The following is a 21559-nucleotide window of genomic DNA, read 5'->3' on the forward strand; positions in this document are numbered from 1 at the left end:
AAAGTAACTATCACGAGTAATATACACGTGGCGAACTGGGACATGCTATTGTGTATACCAGTGTATACCGAGAGATACACATGGCAGTCAAAGTGTTAATGACGTCATACCAGTGGTGGGGGTCCCAAAATTTTGGGGTCTGGGGCGTTTTTTGATACTTACTACGTATATGTACTATCCATATCCAAAAATTCAAGTTCGCCGCCAGAACTGAAATATTTTTATGATTTTCATAGCTATCCGACCCCACTTCATTTTGACAACGTAATTTTGACTTTTAAGCATTATTTTTGCTAATAATTTACAGATAAAGAATGACAGTTTTAAATTGAATGCAAATTAAAAGTTATAAACCAAAATTCAAGCTAGTAAAGGTCCAATATGGCTCAAGCTTTTATTACTACTCACAAGGACACATTTAGATGGAATTGTCAACCAAGAGTAGGACCGTATGTATCTCCAAAAACCTTCTAATAATCCAATAATAAGTAATCTAAAACTTCTTGCAGAATTCGTCAAGATGACTTGAGCAAGTTGGAACCAGAAGGCGATATATGGAAGTTAGACCCTAATAAAGAAATTGAAGAAGAGGTAATAGAACTTAATACAGGGTGTTTCAAAAAACATGTGCTAGCTTTCGTGGAGAGATTCCTCACGTTTCAAACAAAGGTCCGATTCTGCTTTGTTTCGTAGCTACAGGGTGTTAAAGTTTTAAAATTTTTCGATTTATTATAATTTTCTTCCAAGTACTTTTAGCGATTCGAATGAAATTTTGTGGGTAAAAGTTACTATAAGTGCTAAATATATTATAATGCTAAAAAAGTGTCAATAAATTCATCAGGGACGTGTATATGGGTTATCACTAGAATATTTAAAATAAAAACAGGTGCGCCACTGACTTTTTTTCCTTTCATATCAAAATTGTGTAGGCCGTTTAATGCCAATTAAAAGTTATCTCTTGATATTTTGTCGAATTCGACCTCCTTGATGAGATAAATGCAATTTTATTAATTACGCAATTAATAAAAGTAAAATTAATAAATTATAAATTTTACCTAATTTATTATTAAATATTATTACCTATTAGGTTTTATTACTATTAGTCCAACCCACAGCAACTTCAAATAAAAAAATAATGGTATTTAAGATAATTACAAAAAACCCATATACTTAGGAAATATACAGGATGTTTCAAAACAAATCCAAAAAACTTCAGGGAGTGACTCCTTGTTCAAAATAAAGGGGAGTTTGCTTTATAAACGTTGGGTCAAAAGTCAACCATTAGGGAGATATCGCGGTACAAAGATGGCGGAAAAATAATGTTTTTATTTTTTATCTTGAAAACGAAAAGAGATAGACTAATGAAATTTTATGGAAGCATTACTGTTATGAAAACACACTTTCTGGTAATTTTTCACTTTTTAAAATGAGTGGAAGGTGTTGAAATAAACTACCCCTATCATTCTTGTTAACGAAATTTAAAGAAAAATCTTATCAAACACATGCAAAAATTAATTTGGATAGTTTAGTTTGTTTAGAAACTTTTTTATCTCTTGTGTTTCTTTGATAAAACTCACCGATTTGAAATTAAAAAATAAAATGTAAATCTTTACATGTCAGGTCAAAAAACACATTTTTAGATTAAGAATCTTAGAAAGAAAATAACGATAATAATAATCATCTAGATAATAACGTATTGCGGTAGAGTAATGTCAAATAAAATAATATTAGAAACATCCTAAAAAGTAACAGCGGGCGACTAGATGTTTTCTTAAAAAAATTACAGCAGCCCACTAGATTCTTTATCAGAAAATGTTTTTTGTCCTGACATGTAATGCTTTACATTTTATTTTTTAATTTCAAATCGGTGAGTTTTATCAAAAAAATACAAGAGATAAAAAAGTTTCTAAACAAACTAAACTATCCAAATTAATTTCTTTGCATGTGTTTGATAAGATTTTTTCTTTAAATTTCGTTAACAAGAATGATAGGGGTAGTTTATTTCAACCCCTCCACTCATTTTAAAAAGTGAAAAATTACCAGAAAGGGGTGTTTTCATAACAGTAATGCTTCCATAAAATTTCATTGTCTATCTCTTTCGTTTTCAAATAAAAATAAAAACATTATTTTTCCGCCATCTTTGTATCGCGATATCTCCCTAATGGTTGACTTTTGACCCAACGTTTATGAAGCAAACTACCCTTTATTTTGAACAAGAATCACCCCCTGAAGTTTTTCGCATTTGTTTTGAAACACCCTGTATACGGATTAGCAAATTCCTTCAGAAGATTTATATACCCATTTCACCGGCTTGGCATCACAGAATTCAGTTTGGAGTCGATATTCTTTAGTTAATATATATATGAAAAAAACTAATTTTAAAAAGTTTTAACATCCTGTAACTCTAAAACTATGCATTTCCATATCCATGTTTATAGGAATTTTTTTTCATATTTTTTGATGAGGAATCATTGAGTACTTATTTAAAATTTTCGCAAGTTAATGATATTAAAAATGTTTAAAGTTTTCTATTAGACATATATTGGATCAAGGCAAATTAACAAATTTGTATTTATCTCATCAAGGCAGCCGAAATCGACAAAATATCAAAAGACAACTTTTAATCGGCATTAAACTGCTTTATTAAATCGGCTTTACCCTCAAAATTTGGTATATATACTTGGAAGAAAATTATAATAAATCGAAAAAATATTAAGACTTTAGCATCCTGAAGCTACGAAACAAAACAGAATCGTACCCTATGTTGTTATGAAAAAGAAATGTTATTTTTACGTGAGATGGCACATGTTTTTGAAACACCCTGTATAAGTATATATGAGTGTTTTATTCGTTTTATACAATTTTCAGTTGCGAAATCTTCCAAAAATCAAAGAAACTATAGAGAAATTATATTTAAAACGGATGAAAACAACTTATCAATTGTCGCATTGTGATAATCTTTTGAAAGCAGCAAAACATATTAGTGAGAATTAAGAATACAATATAAAGGGTGTTTCAAAAAACATGTGCCACCTCTCGTGAGGAGATACCTCACGAAAAAATGAGATTGATTTTTTATTTCAACATAGGTACGATTCTGCTTTGTTTCGTAGATTCAATGTCTTCAATTTTTTTCGATTTATTTATATTTTTATTTTTTTTTATTTTCTTCCAAGTGTTTTAAAAGATTTGAATGAAATTTCAGGGTAAACTTTACCATAAGTGTCACATATTTTAGTACTATAAATTATGGTCGACAGATTTACCAGGGACGTGCAAATATTTACACAAATGAAGAAGAAAATTAAAGATAAAGGATTATAATATATACGTCTATTTTTAAGATTTTGATGGTCAAACATCAACTAAAAATTCCTTACGTTTGGACTAAATTTTCTCGAAAATAAAGACATAATTTAAAATTCCGTTACAATACGGAAATAGATTGAAGTTTTGTGATTACAGTGATATAATTTATATGGTTTTGTAACAAATTGGATTCTATTTTATGGGAAATTCTGAAGCTCTGCAAACCCTAATCAAGTCTTAATCAAAACATGTGTGTTTGGAACTTATAAATTTAATTTTTACGTGAGGGATCTCCGCACGAGATATGGCACATGTTTTTCGAAACACCCTGTAGAGGGAAACATAACAATTTATTTATTATTCTTTTAGAAACCACCCTTTCACTTCCCAACGCATCAGCTAGTCAGGCAAAAATTGAAAATGTAAAAGATGAAGATTTCGAGAATGAACTTTTGGAATACTGCAACAATTTGTACGGGCCAAACAATCAGAAAATTATTCCACCTTTGTATACCTCTAGAAACGGTGTGTATCTTGAAACAAATCGCAAATTAATTTTGAAATAATGTCCTTATATTTATTTTTATAGTTTTTGGATATCTCAGACCTTCCAGACTAAGGACAACACGATCAGTGTATCAAGATGATCATGGAAAAGTGGCCTACAGAATATTAATGTCTGCCTATGACCGTAGAACCATCGACAAAAGCTCACAATTATGTTAAAAAAATTAAAATTAAAAAATATTTTAAAGGCTTTCTTCCTTGCGTCAATTAATTCTTCATGTGAACCTACCTTAAGTTAGGAGTCAGCAGGTGCCGAGATATAGAGATATGTAGAGAGTCCCAAAAAACTTCCTGGTCTACAGCAGAGATCAAAAAGTAATTATAGTAGTTATAGTTCAGAGTAGTTAACTCAGAGTACTCTAAAATTTTAGGAATAATGGTGGGTTTCAAACAGAAAAATAAACTAGAATACTAAGATATTTTTATTTTTACACTTTCAAACAGCGAAATAAAATAAGAAATATAGATTTGTACATACCTAGTGCGCTGAAGTATGATAAAAATTGACTTTAATGATTGTTGAGAGTAGTTTTACCTGTTTTACTAACTATTTACAGTATTTTCTGTTTTCTCGTCTTAATAAAAAGATCATTACTCATTTGTAATTATGTATTATGTTATATAAATATAGAAGTATAATTATTATTAAGATATATAAGAGATATATTTGATATTTTTAAGATTAACTAAAGATGATCGCCAAGAAAACGTATAATCACCTATACTTTCTGACCCTTAGACAAGGAAAGAGAGTTCTGACCTAACCGCGAACATACCTCTATATCTCTGAGCAGGTGGTCCTTGACGATTGACAGAAAATTTGACAGTGACAATTTAGATTTTGCGATAAAAATCAAAACAAGGTGTTTTTTTAATGAAAAATATTACAAACTACCTATTAAACTCGCGTTTTTAATCAAAATATCGTATTCTTGTCTCTGAAATAATTTATAGGAACAATGACAAACCTGCAAGAAGTACCTACAGATGATTTATTGTCGTTTCAAGATTATCCGACAGTGCCAGTACACACTGCTGGTGGGAATAGTACGATATCAGTACCAGTAACGCAGATCGACGTGTCAGGAAACTTAAAATCCAATCCTCCGAGTTCAACGAATAACATGCCACCGCCGGGAAATCCAAACAACCCCAGTTCATTACCAAATTTAGGGTCTCCTGAAGATGAAGGTAAAAAACTTATCTATATACAAAATACAAATAGCTAAGTTCTAACACGTCATATTTTAGAAACTCCAGCTTCAAAATCATTTTGGACCATAGAATACTACCAGAAATATTTCGATGTTGACACCAAAGATGTGGTTGAACGTATCATAGCTTCAATAACCCCTAAGTGGGATAATTCTTTGAAACACCATTTAAGAACAAAGCCAGATCTTTACGGACCTTTTTGGATTAGTATAACTCTAATTTTCACCATAGCAATCAGTGGAAACATTGCTAGTTACTTACAACATGCCAGTCCTTCATATCACTGGAAATACGACTTTCATCTTGTTTCCTATGCTGCAACCACGATTTGTCTGTACATTACCTTAATCCCTTTTACGTTATGGGGCTTGTTAAGGTACTCAACTCAAGCAGGAGATGTTGAAGACCTCGACCAAGATAATGTAACACCAGGGGCTTTAGAACTCATCTGTATCTATGGTTATTCGCTATTTATCTATATTCCAGCTGCCGTACTGTGGTCTATTCAAATAAATTTGTTACAATGGCTGTTAGTGATTATAGCAGCATTTGTATCTGGTTCTGTGCTGTTACTGACTCTGATGCCTGCTCTGCGTTTATCAAAACATAAATTTTTCCTGGCTATCGGAATTATGGTATGCCACGCTTTATTAGCTGCAGGGTTTATGCTGTACTTTTTTCACGTACCAAACACCGTACCCGTACCAGCCATTCAGGAGGCAGTGAAAAAGGTTGTGGAACAAAGTAAAACGAATGCCACAGATGCAAGTTAAATTATTTTTGTTATTTTAATTTTGTGATATCTATAAAGTGTATTTAAGGTGAAGTTTCCGAAAGTATTTGATAATCTTCCTGTATTTATAATTTTACTAATTAGTATTCATTGTTGTACATACCTGTTTAATCGTTATGAATATTAACAGGCATACATTTATGGAACATTTGTTTTTATTATAAAGACTCATACATAATATATAAACACCGCGAATATCTGTGAAACCGTTAAAAATTTAGGGACACTTTAAATAAAAAAATGTTCATTTTTTAATTCTGCATCTAAATGAAAAATAATATAGAGAATGTTGGATTAAAAAACTGAGATATAGCATTTTAAATATTGCTATGTTGTCGACGCTATAAAAAATACCCTGTATCAGACAATATGAGCTTTCGTTCATGGATTTACTCTGTTATCCTTGATGTTTAGGAAAATATAGATAAGTCACTAGTCACTCCAGATTTTAACCACTTTTCAGATACCGGGTGCGTCTCAAAAGTGGCACCCCTGAAACTTTTTTAATTTTTCAGATAAAACAACGATATTCGGTATGTTAGTATATGACATAAATTGGGATTGATTGACGTATTTAATTGTTTTCGGTCACCGAAAATGACTACAACTTTTGATTTTTAAATGGCACCCTCGGTATTTACTTTATTCGATAGAAAATGACACTCTGAATCGAATGACATATCATATGTCAACTTTTGACATTTTGGCATATGGTTTATTTTTGTAACATACGGTTCATAACGACAATTTGACTCAAAATAACAAGTGTGTGGTATCAAATTATTCCTAAAAAAATGCTTTTTCCAAATATGCTAGTGAGCCACCCTCGTTCCATTTGAGAAAATTGAGATATTATTAAAAATACAATTTAAGCATCTTTTAACTGGCCAGGACAAGACACTAAAAACATTAGACGATCCAATCTATTTTTCCAAGGCTCCTTGATTAAAAATGACTGTTTTTAACACAGCTATGGCACTGTAGATTGAAATTTAAAAGAGAATTTGTTTTTGAGTAACTATGTCAAAAATTGACATACTATATGTCATTCGATTCAGAGTGTCATTTTCTATCGTATAAAGTAAAAAAATACCGAGGGTGCCATTTAAAAACCAAAAGTTGTAGTCATTTCCGATGAAACCGGAAGTGACCGAAAACAATTGAATACGTCAATCAATCCCAATTTATGTCATATACTAACATACCAAATATCGTTGTTTTATCTGAAAAAATAAAAAAGTTATAGGGGGTGAGCCACTTTTGAGACGCACCCGGTATCGTATTTTTAACCAGTTTCAAAAAATACCCTGTATACAGCAACATATTTATAATATATGCACCTTTATAAACCATGCAAGATTTGTATAGATCATTTTTCATATCTTCAATATCGACAATATTGGACTTCTAACATTAATGGGCCCCCCCAGGGCCGGCGGAAGGAAAATATTGAGAACGGGCGAGTACCCTATCTGGCGCCCCCCCCCCCACCCCCTAAATAGTTATTATAACTCTCTTCTCCCTTCAATCCTATACTTTAACAACAACTAAGCATATTTATGCTAATTTAACAATAAATTTTCACTTCAACTAACAAAATTCTTCTCTTCGTTCAATCTTCTGCGGTTGTTATCTTTTCTACACCGGGTTTAGATAAAAAAACGAGTTTTGGTATGTTATTATATGACATATTTTAGGCTTGATTGACGTATTCAATTGTTTTTAGTCACTTCCTGTTTCACCGGAAATGACTAAAACTTTTGATTTTTAAATTGCACCCTCGTTATATTTCTACTTTATTCCAAAAGAAAATGACATTCTGAGCATAATTCTGAGTACAGTGGCATATCATATGTCAACTTTTGACATTTTTGCTTAAAAACGTATTTTAAATTTTAATCTATAGTGCCATGACTGTGTTAAACACACTAATTTATTAGTTTCAATAAGGAGCCTTGGAAAAATAAATTAGATCGTCTAATGTTTTTCGTGTCTTGTCCCGGCCGGTTTAAAGATGCTTAAATCGTACTTTTAATCATATCTCAATTTTTTCAAATGGAACAAGGGTGGCTCATTAGCATATTTGGAAAAAGCATTTTTTTACGAATGATTTCATACAACACACTTGGTATTTCGAGTCAAATTGTTACAAATTGTTCGCCGTTATGAACCGCATGTTACAATGTGTTACAATTTCAAATAAACCATATGCAAAAATGTCAAAAGTTGACATATGATATGTCATCCTATTCGGAGTGTCATTTTCTATCGCATAAAGTAGAAATATACCGAGGGTGCCATTTAAAAATCAAAAGTTGTAGTAATTTCCGGTGAAATAGGAAGTGACCAAAAACAATTGAATACGTGAATTAATCCCGAGATTAATCCTAATTTATGTCGTATACTAACATACCAAATCTCGTTTATTCATCCGAAAAAATAAACAAATTATAGGGGGAGGAAACTTTTGAGACGCACACGGTATATACTCGTAGAGCTATAAGAAATAGAATTCCAACTTCGGCAGTCTCGTTCTGCTATAAGTGATATTTGAAAACATTAATGTTTAATTGCAAGCAGTTGCATTATTTTCTTATAAGAATTTAAGAAAAATTTCTTCTTTTTCACAAACAATTACATATTTAGTCCAAAATCAGTATTATGATCAGACAGTTTTCTCGGCTTCAAAATGAGCCAGTGTTTGAGATGCATTTCTTTGTGAGAAATTTTTCTTTGTGTGATTCCTCTAATGAGAAAATTCTATGATTCTGCTCCCATTTTCAGTATATTACTATATATTCAAGCCGGAACAATCAAAACCACCAAAAAATTGATATCTTTCCCACTACTATTAATAAATTAATTTAATTAATGAGGCAAACTTATAAGCTCTTTTTTTATAATAAGGATATCGGGATACTCTTCAGCTTCTTGCGAATGAATATTTGCCTCATATAATTTTAGAGCATATCAGCCATTCCATTAATAACAAATAAAGGGTGTGGATAGTAGAAAAATTGCGATTTTGAGCGGTCAGTCTAAAACTGTTAATTTTGCTAGCTCTTGACCCAATACAGTTTGTTTAGAAATTTATAAAAACGAGAATTATTATAGAAAGAAGGGTTATTTACGAAAAGTTGTTAGCTTTTGAGTTATAAATAAAATACCACGAACAAATCAGATTTATAGTTTTTTATATTATTTTGTTTAAAATTCTCCCACGAAAATGAATTCGCAAATCCCAGTTTCGGATAGAGCACTCAAAAAACATATAGAATTGAAGAAATCAAAATTACTCCAAAGCTTTCATGCTAAGGATTTTTTGGGCATAATTTCAGTAAACTATAATAGGATACCATCTAGCATATAGCATAGTGTTTATAATGTTTAGTAAGATATTCTTTCCCTATGTGGTGTGGTAATAGCTAATATTTTAATGTGGAAATTGACAGTACTGATTAATTATTGAACTGGATATTCGATACTATTTGTTTAAATTACTGTTTTTAAATATTTTAGTTGCTGTCGTGGCGCCCCTCGCATAGGCCCTTCCGCCGGCCCTGGGCCCCCCTATATATTTTTAATCATTATAAATATTAAACAGGCATACTTATACTGTAACATTTGATTTTATTATAAAAAGTAGACACAATATTATCACAATTTTTATTTCTAATTATGTATGTTCCATTTTACAAGCAAAAATCTCTATATATAACTTCAAAAAATATTTGTGTGCAATATACTATACGACTTTAAAAATCAAAGACATTTAATGTTTGTTTTTTTTTATACAGAACAAAATACATATAATGTAAAAAATATTTTCTTTTCATATCTTAAAAATCTATAATATCATTAAATATATACAGTAATAAGATGAAATATTTTTCAAAAACAGAAATAAAGGTGGTAACTCAAAATATTTATTAACACAATAAATAGCAAATATTTAATTTAAATAAAATTTAAAATTAATAAATTATAACAAAACTTATACACATAATATTTCATCTTATTTTTATATAATTATATATTAAAAGAAATTAGCAATCTAGTCCAAACGGGACCACTAAGTCTTCTTTATGATCCACTTTGATATCATTTATTGCATTCAACGCTGCAGTTATAGAATTTGATATCTAAAACATATTAAAATATCAGTTTAAAACTAAATTCTTTGATTCAAACACCATAACTTACTAAACTAATGTCATCCTTGCTTATCAAATCGGCACCTAGGACTTTTTCAGGTTGAGGGACATCTTGCAGTAAACAAGATTTCAGTTTATTTGTTAACACATTCCTGTTAGTTGTTAGAACTTGCTGGACCCTTGTGTTGTACATTTTAACCCGTTCTGAATATTCGTGTTGCTGTAGATTGTGGGAATCCAAGGCAGCTACATCTATAACATTGCTGTAAAAGCGAATATGTCAGATAAAAATGTGACTTTTGTTTAATAAAAACGTACGTAGCTGTTTCTTGTAGTATTCTACTCAATGCCGATTGTTCATCAGTCTTTTTCGGTAAGGTATTTGAATTTCTACTTAATATATCTTCGCTAAAAAAGAAACATGATAAAATGTGGCAAGGATTCTCAATATATAGAGTAATATACCTGCTAACCCTTTGAATATTTGTGTTATTTGATACAGGGTCTATTAGCAAGTGTGTTCTTTCGTTTGGTTCTCCATTCTAAGTGAAAATATGAATCTTAAAATTGAAAAACAAAAATATCGTCATTCTCTGTCGTTTTACCTGTGAAGAACTATCATCTTTGCAAAACAAACTCCAACAACATCCCATTATTTTTATTTGTTGGTAAAACTAGAAATTCTAGCTGCTATCAATTCAAAACGTTGAATTTTTGTTCTTAAATATTCATATCATTTATTTACAAAATTTAATTGACAAATAGAACATCTGACAGTGACATTTCGGACAAAGGAAAATAAGATATTATGCAACCTAAAAACAATTCCAATAAACCAGTAGCGTCGTGTGTATCAAGTAAATGAGTTTTTTAAGTAAGTACAATTAATTTAACTATTTATCACTATTAGTTTTAATAGAATTTGCTGTGACGGTATTTTTTACTTCGTTAAAAGAATAAATAAAGACAGGGATAAGGTTTTAATTTGATCTAAGAATGTTTTCGGCTCAGAATACTATTGTCAGTGTGAATAGGCCTTAAATTCGTAACACTATTGCCGGATGTAACACTTAGATGCCAAATCTCTCTGAAATTCTTTAAATTGCTTAAATTTATTTTGTCATTAAGACATTTAGCAAAAATTTGAAATAAGAAACATGGATCCTGAGGAAGAGAAAAGGATCATATTAAACTCGTATCTGACAGTATATAACAAAGACTATATTCCAAAGAAAATCGAAATTCACGACAGAGCTAAATATATTACAAAGCAAGAATTTGATGATCCAGTCTGCGAAGGGTTTAAAAACTACCTAGAATTAGATGGTGATAATATTGAACCGCCTAGAGAGGCTTGCGATGATTATTTAGAAAAAGTAATTTTTAATGACTAAATTCAGAGGTAAGGAGAATGAGCTTCGAGGAGTACGCATCCAAAAATCTTCTTATGCCATGGTAGCCGGCATGTTTGGAATGGAATACTTCGTACTTTCGATAATTTTTATTTGTAAACTTTAAACAGCGAAAAGAAAAGAAATATACATTTGCACATGCCCAGTGCATGCGGTTCAACCGGTACATTGTAATTTTTCCTTAACATTAAAATACCCTGTGCAATAATTTCCTGAGTAATTTTTCCTAAAACATTATTTTTCGATCAGAACCATATGTCTTCTGAGCATCGTCTTTTTTGACTCATGTCGCCTTTTACGTTCATGCTCATTCTCCATACTTCTACAGGGTGTCCCAGGCTGAGCGTGCATTAGAAGTTTTCTAGAAAACAACAATATCTAGATCGGAGATTTTTGCACATCATCGTTTTACAACGAGATCTATCGATTAAAAATAGTTTCAATATGGCGGCACTTCCTGGATATATCACCAAATTTGACGTTTAAGCTGTACAATTTTTTTGAAAGGCAGTTTTGCCCTTCGAAAATTTTAATTTTTTATTCTCAAAAACGGTTAATGTTAGATATAGAGTGTTTGATATCAAAATTCATAAAATTTTACAAAGCATTTAGGTATGTAATAAAAAATGGGGGTACCCATATAAAATAAGAAAGTTGCTGTCAAACTTCCGGTATATCCGGAAGCGCCGCCATATTGAAAACATTTTTAATTGCTAGATCTCATTGTGAAACAACGATATATAAAAAATCTCCGATCTAGGTATTGTAGGTCTGTAGAAACTTTTAACGCACGCTCAGCCTGGGACACCCTGTATATCTTTGCTAAGATTATAAATTAGATTCAGAACTACCATCGATATCTTTTCAGGTGAAAAAAGAAAAGCCAAAAATTGGAAAAATGTACTTTGAAACGCCTGTTGATCATATTATAGTCAAAGGAGACAACTTATTAAAGGGAAAATCTGTATATCAAGTAGAGTATTGTGATATAGGTATATTTTTCATACACTTTTGGTCATTTAACATGAAATAGAAAAAAATATAAAGATTGTTGACCAATTTCTATTTTATTTTTGCTGTCAAGAATCTGATATAAGAAGAAAGTTGTTGGACACTAATAAAAAAGATTATACTTTGCCGGAAGGCTGGGAAATTCCCCTGACCACTCAGAAATACGATTTTAGAAATCCCATACTTCTGAATGAAAATGCCATGGAACCTACCCACATGATTAAAAAGTCAGATAACTTGGGTCAAAATGGTAACACATTTATATTAATTATTTAAAATTAATAGATACAGTTACATCCAGTGGCGGCTTAACCATAAGGGCAAATGGTCAATGCTCCCCCAAAAAAATCAGAAGAAAATTAGGAAAAACCTATTTAAATTATACTTTTTGTAAATAACTTTTTTTCATCCCAAGATACTCTATACTTCGTCTATACTGTTCCCAAAAACCATCAATTTGTCCAATTTTCGCTTCAAAACGTTTTATTTTACCCATTTTCTCTACTGCCGCACAGTAGGCAATATGTCCAAACCAAGTTGCAAAAAATATAACATCCACAGTTAGCATTTATGGCAATAACATTAGATTGGAAACATATTAGTTAAGAGAAAACCACATAAAACTAACAAAAAAAGCATATTCGGAGTCTCTTTCGAGGGGCTGTAAAACGAACTTTGCGCAAAACCTACATTTTCAGTTAATTTGTGTCCAATAACTGCCTTTTTTTCTACAATTTTTTAAATAGTAGGCGTTGCATTCAAGTGACACAGTATTATAACAATTGAATCGGACGACCTTAGCTTGCTGTCAATAATTTTGTGAAATTGTCATAACGTGTTTTACGTAGATTCCCGGTTGCGGTAAATTTAATGTTAAGGTAAGTAAAAAAGTATCTTTTATTTCGATTTTTTGGATAAAACTAGGTAAAGGTCAAAGTAGAACATAATCATTTAAGGTTTTTTTGATAGTGGCATATATTCTATCTTAGAAAAGTTAAGTCAAAAAAATCGCAAAAAATCGCAACATTAAATTTATTGGAGCAAGCTTATTTAGTAAGATCCTTTATGTGGATACTTCTCATAAATTAATTGTTATAGTAGCTAGAGAAGAACTTGAAATATAAAGCTACGTACTTTTTCTCAAGATTTCCGAAGAGGTATGTCATAAATGTCAAATGACATTTTTTGACAAATTGACAAATTTTGACAGTACCTAATTTTTTAAATTAAATGAAATGGTATTTTCTTTCAGATTTAAAAATGTGCACTTCGTGACCATTGCTTCCAGCTGTTATAAAACAAAATATCAGTAAATAGTAGGTAAGCTTTTTTGGGAAATATTAGTAATTAGCAAAGTAGGCATTTCAAAATCAGAAGGGAAAATGCTATTTAAATATATCATATACGGGGTATTTTATTTAATTTATGGATACCTGTTATCTCATTGTGACATTACGCATGGCATCATGTAGAGGATTCTTATGAGTTTTACTGGTCACCATATTGTGATGCACGAGTAATATCACTCCGCGAAAACTTTAGGTATTCCTAGCTATTATAGCAATTTAACAATAATTCATTTAAAAAACTGTCTCAAATGAAAGTGGTTTTGAATAAATTTGCGAAAAAAGTCTATTACGCATATACAAAGTGCTTCAAAAAGTCTGGGCGTGGTTCAACTATCTTATTTCAAATTAGGTGTAGGCTATGCTACATAAAAGTAGTTAGGATTTTTAGGAGAAAATAAAAATCAAATAAAAAATTATGGATACTAATTTGAAATAAAGAAAGTTGGGCCACACAGGATTCCTAAGGCACCCGGTATGCAAGAGAGACTTTTTTGAAAAGTGTATTCGAGACCATTAAACTTTTATTCAAGAAACTTTTTTCGAAAACGTCGAATAAAAAAGATACAGAGGTTGTCAATATATATAACAAACCCTGTATATGCCGGAGGAGTAATAATTGTTCAATATTTGGCTGTTTAATCTTGGCTCTGCCAAAAATCGTAAAATTTAGTGAAATATAAAATATTCTTACCGCATTTTGGTAGTTGTATTAGTCAAAAGATGATTTTTCCCATTTTATGAATCCCCCCAACCACTCTCAAGTCAGCCAAAACTAAGTGGGTTCACGGGCTACTGGCATAGAATGTTTTTACCAAATTTGAATGAAATCGTACAAAAAAGAATTTTTGCAACATACTTCTGGATTTTTGCCCACTGTGTGCCGGTCAAAATTTCATTTTGCCCTTCATTCCCGCTATGTTTTGCACGTATTAAACTCTAAATGCCGCGGCTCGTAACACCAACAAGGTAAGGTATACTACATATATAGAAAATATAACGGGTTAAGGTGCGATAGATATAGTTTATATTGGCCATTGACCGCGTTATTCATAAAAGGATTTCAGTCGTTGGAAAAGTTTCGCCGTTTGGGCAGTTTGAGTGTTTATAAAAACTCAAATTTTAAAACAACCTAGGTTTTTGTATCGTTTATCGCGTATAATGTTTGGTTTTAGTCAATATAAAGCAATATTAAAATTTTTAATAGCGAAAGAAATCTCATCTAGTTTGAGGTGTAGCGTTAAATTTGTGTAGGTAATAATTCACTTAATTTTCTGGTTATGAATAGAGGTGATGAACTGTGGTTCACTGATTCTGGAATAGATATTTTAAAATGAATATATTTTTTTTTTTTTTAAAATTGATTTTGTTTAAAACAATTGTTTTAAATTTCGAAAAACGTTTAGAGAAAAAACGCCGCATTGACTTAAAATATAAAAAAAATATGAAATAAAACTTTTAGAAATGTCTATGTGTATATATGTATTTATATTTTTTTGACATTATTATTTATATGTATTTTAAATCCTACCGTGGAAAATTTGTGTAAAGAACATTGACTGGATTTTTAGTGAAATGACACTAGACCACAGGTTTAAAAATGTAAGGGTAGGTTTCATTTTAACATAATTTGTATCTATTTTTAGATTTATTTTTCTTTAACTAAACGTACAAGTTAACGAGAACACCCAACCCCAACAGATTTGGATAGACCTTAAAAATTGTCTGAGTAATGCCACTTCTCGACAACTAAACAAAAGACAAAAAAACAAACATTGGATTTCTGACAGCACATTGCTAAAAATTGAACAAGAGACAGACATTGGGTGCAAACTGGTATAGAAACACAAGATGAAAAGATAAATATAGAAGAAATAAATACGAGATCAAACACAGTGTTGCACCATCGACAAGAACAACTACTATGAAAAATATAGGAAATCTCATGCTTTCCACAAAATCCAACCAGAGGACCTATTTAAAAGAGATAAAATTACCTCCTGAGAAATTCAGAGCCAAAACATGGGCAATAGAGAGACGAACGAGGGACAACTTAAAACCAGAAATTAACGAAATAGTGGAACGATGGCAAACATACTGCGGAACACTGTATAAAGAAAAAGATCCTCAGCCTAGTTGCTCTTTCTACAGTGATATAATTAATGAAGAACCAGACATACTGAAATCGGAAATTGAAGCAGCAATAAAACCCTAAAACGCAATAGCAAAAGCTTTGGGACCAGATCACGGTCGAAATGCTCCAAGCGTCAGGAGATTTTGGTGTGGACATCTTGCGCAAGTTATGTAATATGATATAGCATACTCACCAATGGCCATCAGATTGGACCGATTATTCCATAATAACCATCCATAATAAAGGATCTCCAACCAAATGCGACAACTTTCGTACAATTGCGCTAATTTCACATACCAGTAAGATTCTTCTTCATATCATTAACGAAAGGTTAAAACCGTATATTCAACCATAAATCCCTCCAGAGCAAGCAGGATTCACAAGAGGTCGAGGAATACGTGAACAAATTTTGAATATCCGTCAGATTATCGAAAAGGCCCGAGAATTTAACAATGCGCTCTATATTTCTTTCATAGACTATCGAAAAGCTTTTGACGAAGTCAAATGGTCAAAACTATGGATGGTTCTTAAAGAAATGGGCGTGCCTCTTCGTTTGATTTCATTGATCCAGAATCTCTATGTAAATACCAAATGTAGAATTACCATCAATGGCATCTTCGGAAGACTTCCAGCCTACCTGTGGTGTTAGGCAGAGGTGCATACTGTCTCCTCAGTTATTCAATATATATATATTACTAGACTATATCGCTTGAGACGGGCATTGGAACATTGGCAAGGGGGACAACAATTAATGGTCACAAAGTTACCAACCTCAGATTTGCAGACGATACGGTCCTTCTAGCAGGAAACGTAGAAGAGTTACTGCAGCTTCTAGAATTGGTTGAAGACGAAAACGAGAAACTTGGACTTGAAATTAATCCCTCTAAAACAAAAATGATGATTATCGACAGGCAAAACAACAACAAACCTGATATAGTGAGCATTGGTCGTTGTTTTGAGGTTGTAAGTCAGTATATACATCTTGGGTCACTTATAAACAACACGGGATCGTTAAAGGGGAAATAAGAAGAAGATGTGAAATGACAAGAGTGGCAGTGCGAAAGCTCTCAAAGATATGGCGAGACAAAACATATCTAAACACTTAAAAAGGCTTGTTCACTGCCCATATTTCCTATATTAATGTATGGCTCCGAGTCCTGGACGATGAGACAGTCAGAAATGAAAAAAATTGACGCAACTGGATGTACTGTTGGCGACGAATGCTCAGAATTCCCTGGACTGTCCGGCGAACCAATGAATCCATAATCCAAGAAATGAACATTATAGAACGCCTCTCAATTTCTATACAGTCACGTATGCTTGAATATTTCGGTCACGTTATGAGGGGGGATGCGGCGTATGGGCTTCATTATTATACAGGGCAAAAGGTTCCGGAGAGAGAGACCAAGAGGCCGCTCGCCCTCCCGATGGATAGACCAGCTATCAAAGATCACCCACAAGCCACTGCACACGCTTGTACATGAAGCACAAGACAGGGAATTATGGAGACAAACCTCACACATCACCTGACCACTACATTCCTCTTGTACGAATAAATACAGAGAGAGAGAGAGAGAAACGTACAAGTACCTTGTAAGAAACCAATAAAATTTGGGCGCGTCTTAAAAAAATCGACGCAATATTTTTAGATATTGACCTCCCTACAATAATGACCACGAGCCGCCACTGGTTACATCCTTGTATATGTATTTTTAAAGTAGATTAAACCCTGATTGCATTCATTTTTATGTACCTACACCTAATGTACCATACGATCGAAGAAATGCATTAATCAGAACTCTTATTGCTTCTAAAGTAATGTAAATTACATCGCCATATTTTATTTCCATGAATATGTGATAGAATTGGGACACCGTGTATAAGACATAATTACTGTTTATATTTTTTTAGAGAAAATTAACGAAATTTTGCAAGTGAAGACTGCCGACAGCGAATACAATCAGACTATTGGAAAATTGGGTGACTTTATTGTGACTGAAGAGATGCATGGAAAAATAGCACGTCCAAGATTCAGTAAATGTAATAATAACAAATAATATCATTAAAAAAATATTAAAATGATTTGACTTATTTCTCGCTATCTTTGACAAAGATAATATTATATTTCATAAATCTGCCTAAGGCTTAGCCCACCCTGTCGTGTTACGCCACGTCCAAAATTTCAAACACACGTGCTTTGATTAAGGCTTGATTAAGGTTTGCAGAGCTTCAGCATTTGCCATAAAGTAGCGAGCAATTTGTTACAAAACCGTATAAATTATATATCATTGGAATCACAAAACTTCAATCTATTTCCGTATTGTAACGGAATTTTAAATTATGTCTTTATTTTCGAGAAAATTTTTTTTTTTTTTATTTTTAATATTTTGTTGATGTTGGACCATCAAAATCTTAAAAATAAAGAAGTTGTCTAAAAAGGTGCTACAATACGGATATAGTATAATTCTTTATCTTTCATTTCCTGCTTTATTTGTGTAAAAATGCCTAACCAGTTTTACATAAAACGTTAAATGCCGAACGCTTATTTTGCTACTTTTGAACGACTAGTAACGATTAGTGAAATGGATTCTTAAGTTTTTCGATTGTGTAAATCATAAGATCCTAATTAATAAACTGCAGCACTATGGGTTCAGGGGATTATCTCTCGAATGGTTTAAGTCGTATCTGAGCAACAGAAGTCAACTTGTGAGGGTGGATACCACGTTGTCTTCTAGGAAGCCAATAGAATGTGGTGTCCCTCAGGGATCAGTACTAGGCCCTATTTTTGTTTCTTCTTTTTATTAACGACATTGCCAACATAAACATCAGTGGCAAAATATGTCGTTTTGCGGACGACACTAACTTCACTTGGAGCAACAAGGACATCACGGCATAGGATTATATCAAATGACTTAATCACCATTAAATCTTGGTGCGATTCAGACCTCCTTAGTCCTAACATTTCTAAAACTAAAAGCTTCGTCGTATAAAAACTCGTTGCAGCCTTTTGTACTAACAACACCACCATTGACGTCGTAAAATCTGCAAAATTCTTAGGGCTTGTTGTGGACAATTCTCTGAAATGGGACATACATATCGAAGCTTTGTCGAAAAATTGAGCTCTGCCTGTTTTGCATTAAGGTCTGTTTCTAAGAACTTAACTTATCAACTTAGCTAGAACTGTTTTATTATGCACTTTTTGAGTCGCACCTCAGGTTTGCCCTTCCATTCTGGGGTTTGTGTTGTGCGACTCAATTGACCGCATTTTCAAGCAAGCTCCAGAAGAGAGCTGCATTTCGATATTCACTGGGACTAAACAGCAGAACTCATTGCCAGGACTTTAAAAGAATTAAAATATCTCTTCCTTCCATATTTATATTTGAATCCGTTTTGCCTAATATGTAAACATGTATCAGCTTCTCAAGAGAAAATCTCACACTTATCCACTCAAGAAACGCGGAGCAAGATCTTTATCTACCTACCCACGCTCAGAGTTAGTTAAAGTTCAATATTATACAACTCGAAAAAAATGCACAATCACCTGCCATTTGAAATCAAATCCATAACATCATTTTTTTCATTTCGCAAGCATTGAACTCTTATTTACTAGACAGGGCTTTCTACGCCGTAAATGGGTATATTTTGAAATCGAATTTGATCTTACAAACACTGGTCTAATGTTTCCTATTAATTATCCTACTAATAACATCGAAATAAAATTTATTTATAAAAAAAAAATTGATATTTTATATAAAACTAACTAAGTATTTTTGAATATTATTTTTATTTTTTGTTCTTTGACATTGTAAACATTTATAAATGTTTATTTTAAACGAAAAGACTGACAATATTATTTGTATAATGTTTTGTATTATCTTTTGTTTGTTTGTGTACCTTGTTTTTTTACTTTGTTAGTTTACCTTTGTCTACAAATTGAAAAATTTTTTGACAATAAAGGCATTTATTTATTTATTTATATTTATTTAAGTTCTGACACAATAGCCTTCTACATTTATTACCTCTGAGCAAAACAAACTGTGAAATAAATAAATAATAAATCAACAACTGTGCACAATTTCATATCAAATTCAAATATGTCAATTGAAAGGTCAAACAGGACTGTCAAGCATGAGGGCTCATGATGTCGATTCCCTCTCTCAAGTATGAATACACGGAAACAATATTTTTTTCTATAGCGTTTACAGTTGAGGGTTGGAATCTTTGGTGTTACAGCAAAATAAAACACTAAATCACCACAATACACCAAAATACTTTTACTTTTACACTGGACGCGCGTTTCGCTAACCATGTTAGCATCATCAACAGATGATTATAAACTAAAATACAATCTAATTAGAGCGTTTATATATACTCGCTCAGTGGGCATCGAGTGGGCGTGGTAAGATCTAGCCAACCAGGCGTAACAGATTTCCGCCACTAGGGTAGTAGGAACAAAGAACTTGAAGGAGTTGGACCGTTGTCTCTGTTCATACTATAAATTTATATTAATTCTGATGCTTTCATATGCATCTAGTTGTCTGTAATTTGAGACTTGTTTTAATTAATTTCAAAGTTATTAAGATCTATACAATGTTCTTTATCAACAATATGTTCGACAACGCAAGATTTATCCGGTCTACCATATCTTATCTGGCTAAATGTTCTTTAAATCTGGTTAATATTGATCTTCTAGTTTTTTTTTTTTAAAAATATTTTAATCTTTACAAAATTTCATAAATGCCAAGCCTTTCCAGTAGAAGTGTTTTATCCTTTGAATTACCTAATAATTGTTGTAGTGATTATTAGCACTATACAAAGTTTATAATTGACATTCTTAAAAGATTCCTTTTGAATACTGGATAACTGTCTATCAAACTGAATTATTGAAAATATTTTGACTTATTATCTTTCTCCACTTAAAAGTCAGATTTTTCAAAATCATTGTAACCTATACCTACGTTTTCTAATTATTTTATCAACTAGTGAAGGAGAATATCCATTACACTCAGCTACATTCCTAATGTAATCTCTTTCTATTTCATATCTTTCGTTGGAAAGTGGAAAACTAGTGGTAGTTGTAGATTTTATTTTAGTTTATAATCAACTGCTGATGATGCTAACATGGTTAGCGAAACGCGCGTCCAGTGTAAAAATAAAAGTTGTTTGGTGTATTGTGGTGATTTAGTGTTTTATTTTGCTCTATAGCGAGTTAAAGCTTGATTTTCATGCATCCGTTATCCGACGATACGTTGATACGATATTAATTTTATTGGTTGAATTTAAAGACTTTGATTGGTTAGAAACGGTTAACCAATCGAAGCCTTTAAATTCAACCAATAAAATTAATATCGTATCGTCGGACAACGGACAACGGATGCATGAAAATCAAGCTTTACGTTTTAATTTAAAAAATATTCAGAAATTATTATTTCAAGGAATTTATTACGAGTAGAAAAAATATTGTGCTGGGTTGGCGTTGGTTTCAAATAAATAAAGCTGTCTCTTTAGTTGTCAGTTTTGAGTCAATATTTTTTAATTCTCTTTCGTGTCGATTGCAGATTGAATTGAAACCAGAAATTGCCCAAAACGAAATAAGTAAATTACCAACAGATATTCAG

General features: G+C 31.9%; 4 protein-coding genes across 5 annotated transcripts; 3 read left to right on the top strand and 1 right to left on the bottom strand.

Moving 5' to 3' along the window:
• Nucleotides 1–195: 195 nt before the first annotated feature.
• Nucleotides 196–4402, top strand: LOC115886348. 2 transcript variants are annotated; one of them, XR_004050877.1, is made up of 6 exons: nucleotides 196–449; nucleotides 510–591; nucleotides 2869–2983; nucleotides 3679–3834; nucleotides 3899–4191; nucleotides 4248–4402. XR_004050877.1 is itself a non-coding variant. In XM_030905447.1 (5 exons), exons 1-5 carry the CDS (start codon nucleotides 382–384, stop codon nucleotides 4033–4035), a joined length of 558 nt encoding a protein of 185 aa, XP_030761307.1. In that variant the 5' UTR covers nucleotides 196–381; the 3' UTR covers nucleotides 4036–4244. The 2 variants fall into 2 exon arrangements, 1 of the variants encoding a protein (XP_030761307.1); XM_030905447.1 differs by lacking the exon at nucleotides 4248–4402 and having other exon boundaries at nucleotides 3899–4244.
• A 237-nt stretch (nucleotides 4403–4639) lies between these two features.
• On the top strand, nucleotides 4640–6030 carry LOC115886347 (protein YIPF1). Its single transcript, XM_030905445.1, has 2 exons — nucleotides 4640–5067; nucleotides 5128–6030. The coding sequence occupies exons 1-2, from the start codon at nucleotides 4836–4838 to the stop codon at nucleotides 5862–5864; spliced, it is 969 nt and encodes a 322-aa protein (XP_030761305.1). The 5' UTR covers nucleotides 4640–4835; the 3' UTR covers nucleotides 5865–6030.
• A 3513-nt stretch (nucleotides 6031–9543) lies between these two features.
• On the bottom strand, nucleotides 9544–10833 carry LOC115886342 (ragulator complex protein LAMTOR1). Its single transcript, XM_030905440.1, has 5 exons — nucleotides 10644–10833; nucleotides 10504–10580; nucleotides 10357–10446; nucleotides 10088–10301; nucleotides 9544–10026 (listed from the first exon to the last, which is right to left on the bottom strand). Exons 1-5 carry the CDS (start codon nucleotides 10689–10691, stop codon nucleotides 9931–9933), a joined length of 525 nt encoding a protein of 174 aa, XP_030761300.1. The 5' UTR covers nucleotides 10692–10833; the 3' UTR covers nucleotides 9544–9930.
• A 321-nt stretch (nucleotides 10834–11154) lies between these two features.
• LOC115886341 lies at nucleotides 11155–18021 on the top strand. The gene is made up of 4 exons (XM_030905439.1): nucleotides 11155–11414; nucleotides 12319–12442; nucleotides 12535–12711; nucleotides 17853–18021. Exons 1-4 carry the CDS (start codon nucleotides 11196–11198, stop codon nucleotides 17996–17998), a joined length of 666 nt encoding a protein of 221 aa, XP_030761299.1. The 5' UTR covers nucleotides 11155–11195; the 3' UTR covers nucleotides 17999–18021.
• The last annotated feature ends 3538 nt before the right edge of the window (nucleotides 18022–21559 follow it).

The sequence above is a fragment of the Sitophilus oryzae genome, unplaced genomic scaffold (genome assembly GCF_002938485.1).
Source record: "Sitophilus oryzae breed Bouriz unplaced genomic scaffold, Soryzae_2.0 scaffold_484_pilon_pilon, whole genome shotgun sequence".
Lineage (NCBI taxonomy): Eukaryota > Metazoa > Arthropoda > Insecta > Coleoptera > Curculionidae > Sitophilus > Sitophilus oryzae.

Coding starts and splice junctions, on each gene's coding strand:
- LOC115886348 (XM_030905447.1), top strand. CDS start 382: ATGGCTCAAGCTTTTATTACTACTCACAAGGACACATTTAGATGGAAT. Junction 450..509: donor TGTCAACCAAGAGTAGGACC/GTATGTATCTCC, acceptor AACTTCTTGCAG/AATTCGTCAAGATGACTTGA. Junction 2,984..3,678: donor GAAAGCAGCAAAACATATTA/GTGAGAATTAAG, acceptor TTATTCTTTTAG/AAACCACCCTTTCACTTCCC.
- LOC115886347 (XM_030905445.1), top strand. CDS start 4,836: ATGACAAACCTGCAAGAAGTACCTACAGATGATTTATTGTCGTTTCAA. Junction 5,068..5,127: donor AGGGTCTCCTGAAGATGAAG/GTAAAAAACTTA, acceptor GTCATATTTTAG/AAACTCCAGCTTCAAAATCA.
- LOC115886342 (XM_030905440.1), bottom strand. CDS start 10,691: ATGGGATGTTGTTGGAGTTTGTTTTGCAAAGATGATAGTTCTTCACAG. Junction 10,581..10,643: donor AAGATGATAGTTCTTCACAG/GTAAAACGACAG, acceptor ATTTTCACTTAG/AATGGAGAACCAAACGAAAG. Junction 10,447..10,503: donor AATATTCAAAGGGTTAGCAG/GTATATTACTCT, acceptor TTTCTTTTTTAG/CGAAGATATATTAAGTAGAA.
- LOC115886341 (XM_030905439.1), top strand. CDS start 11,196: ATGGATCCTGAGGAAGAGAAAAGGATCATATTAAACTCGTATCTGACA. Junction 11,415..12,318: donor GCGATGATTATTTAGAAAAA/GTAATTTTTAAT, acceptor ATATCTTTTCAG/GTGAAAAAAGAAAAGCCAAA. Junction 12,712..17,852: donor AGATAACTTGGGTCAAAATG/GTAACACATTTA, acceptor ATATTTTTTTAG/AGAAAATTAACGAAATTTTG.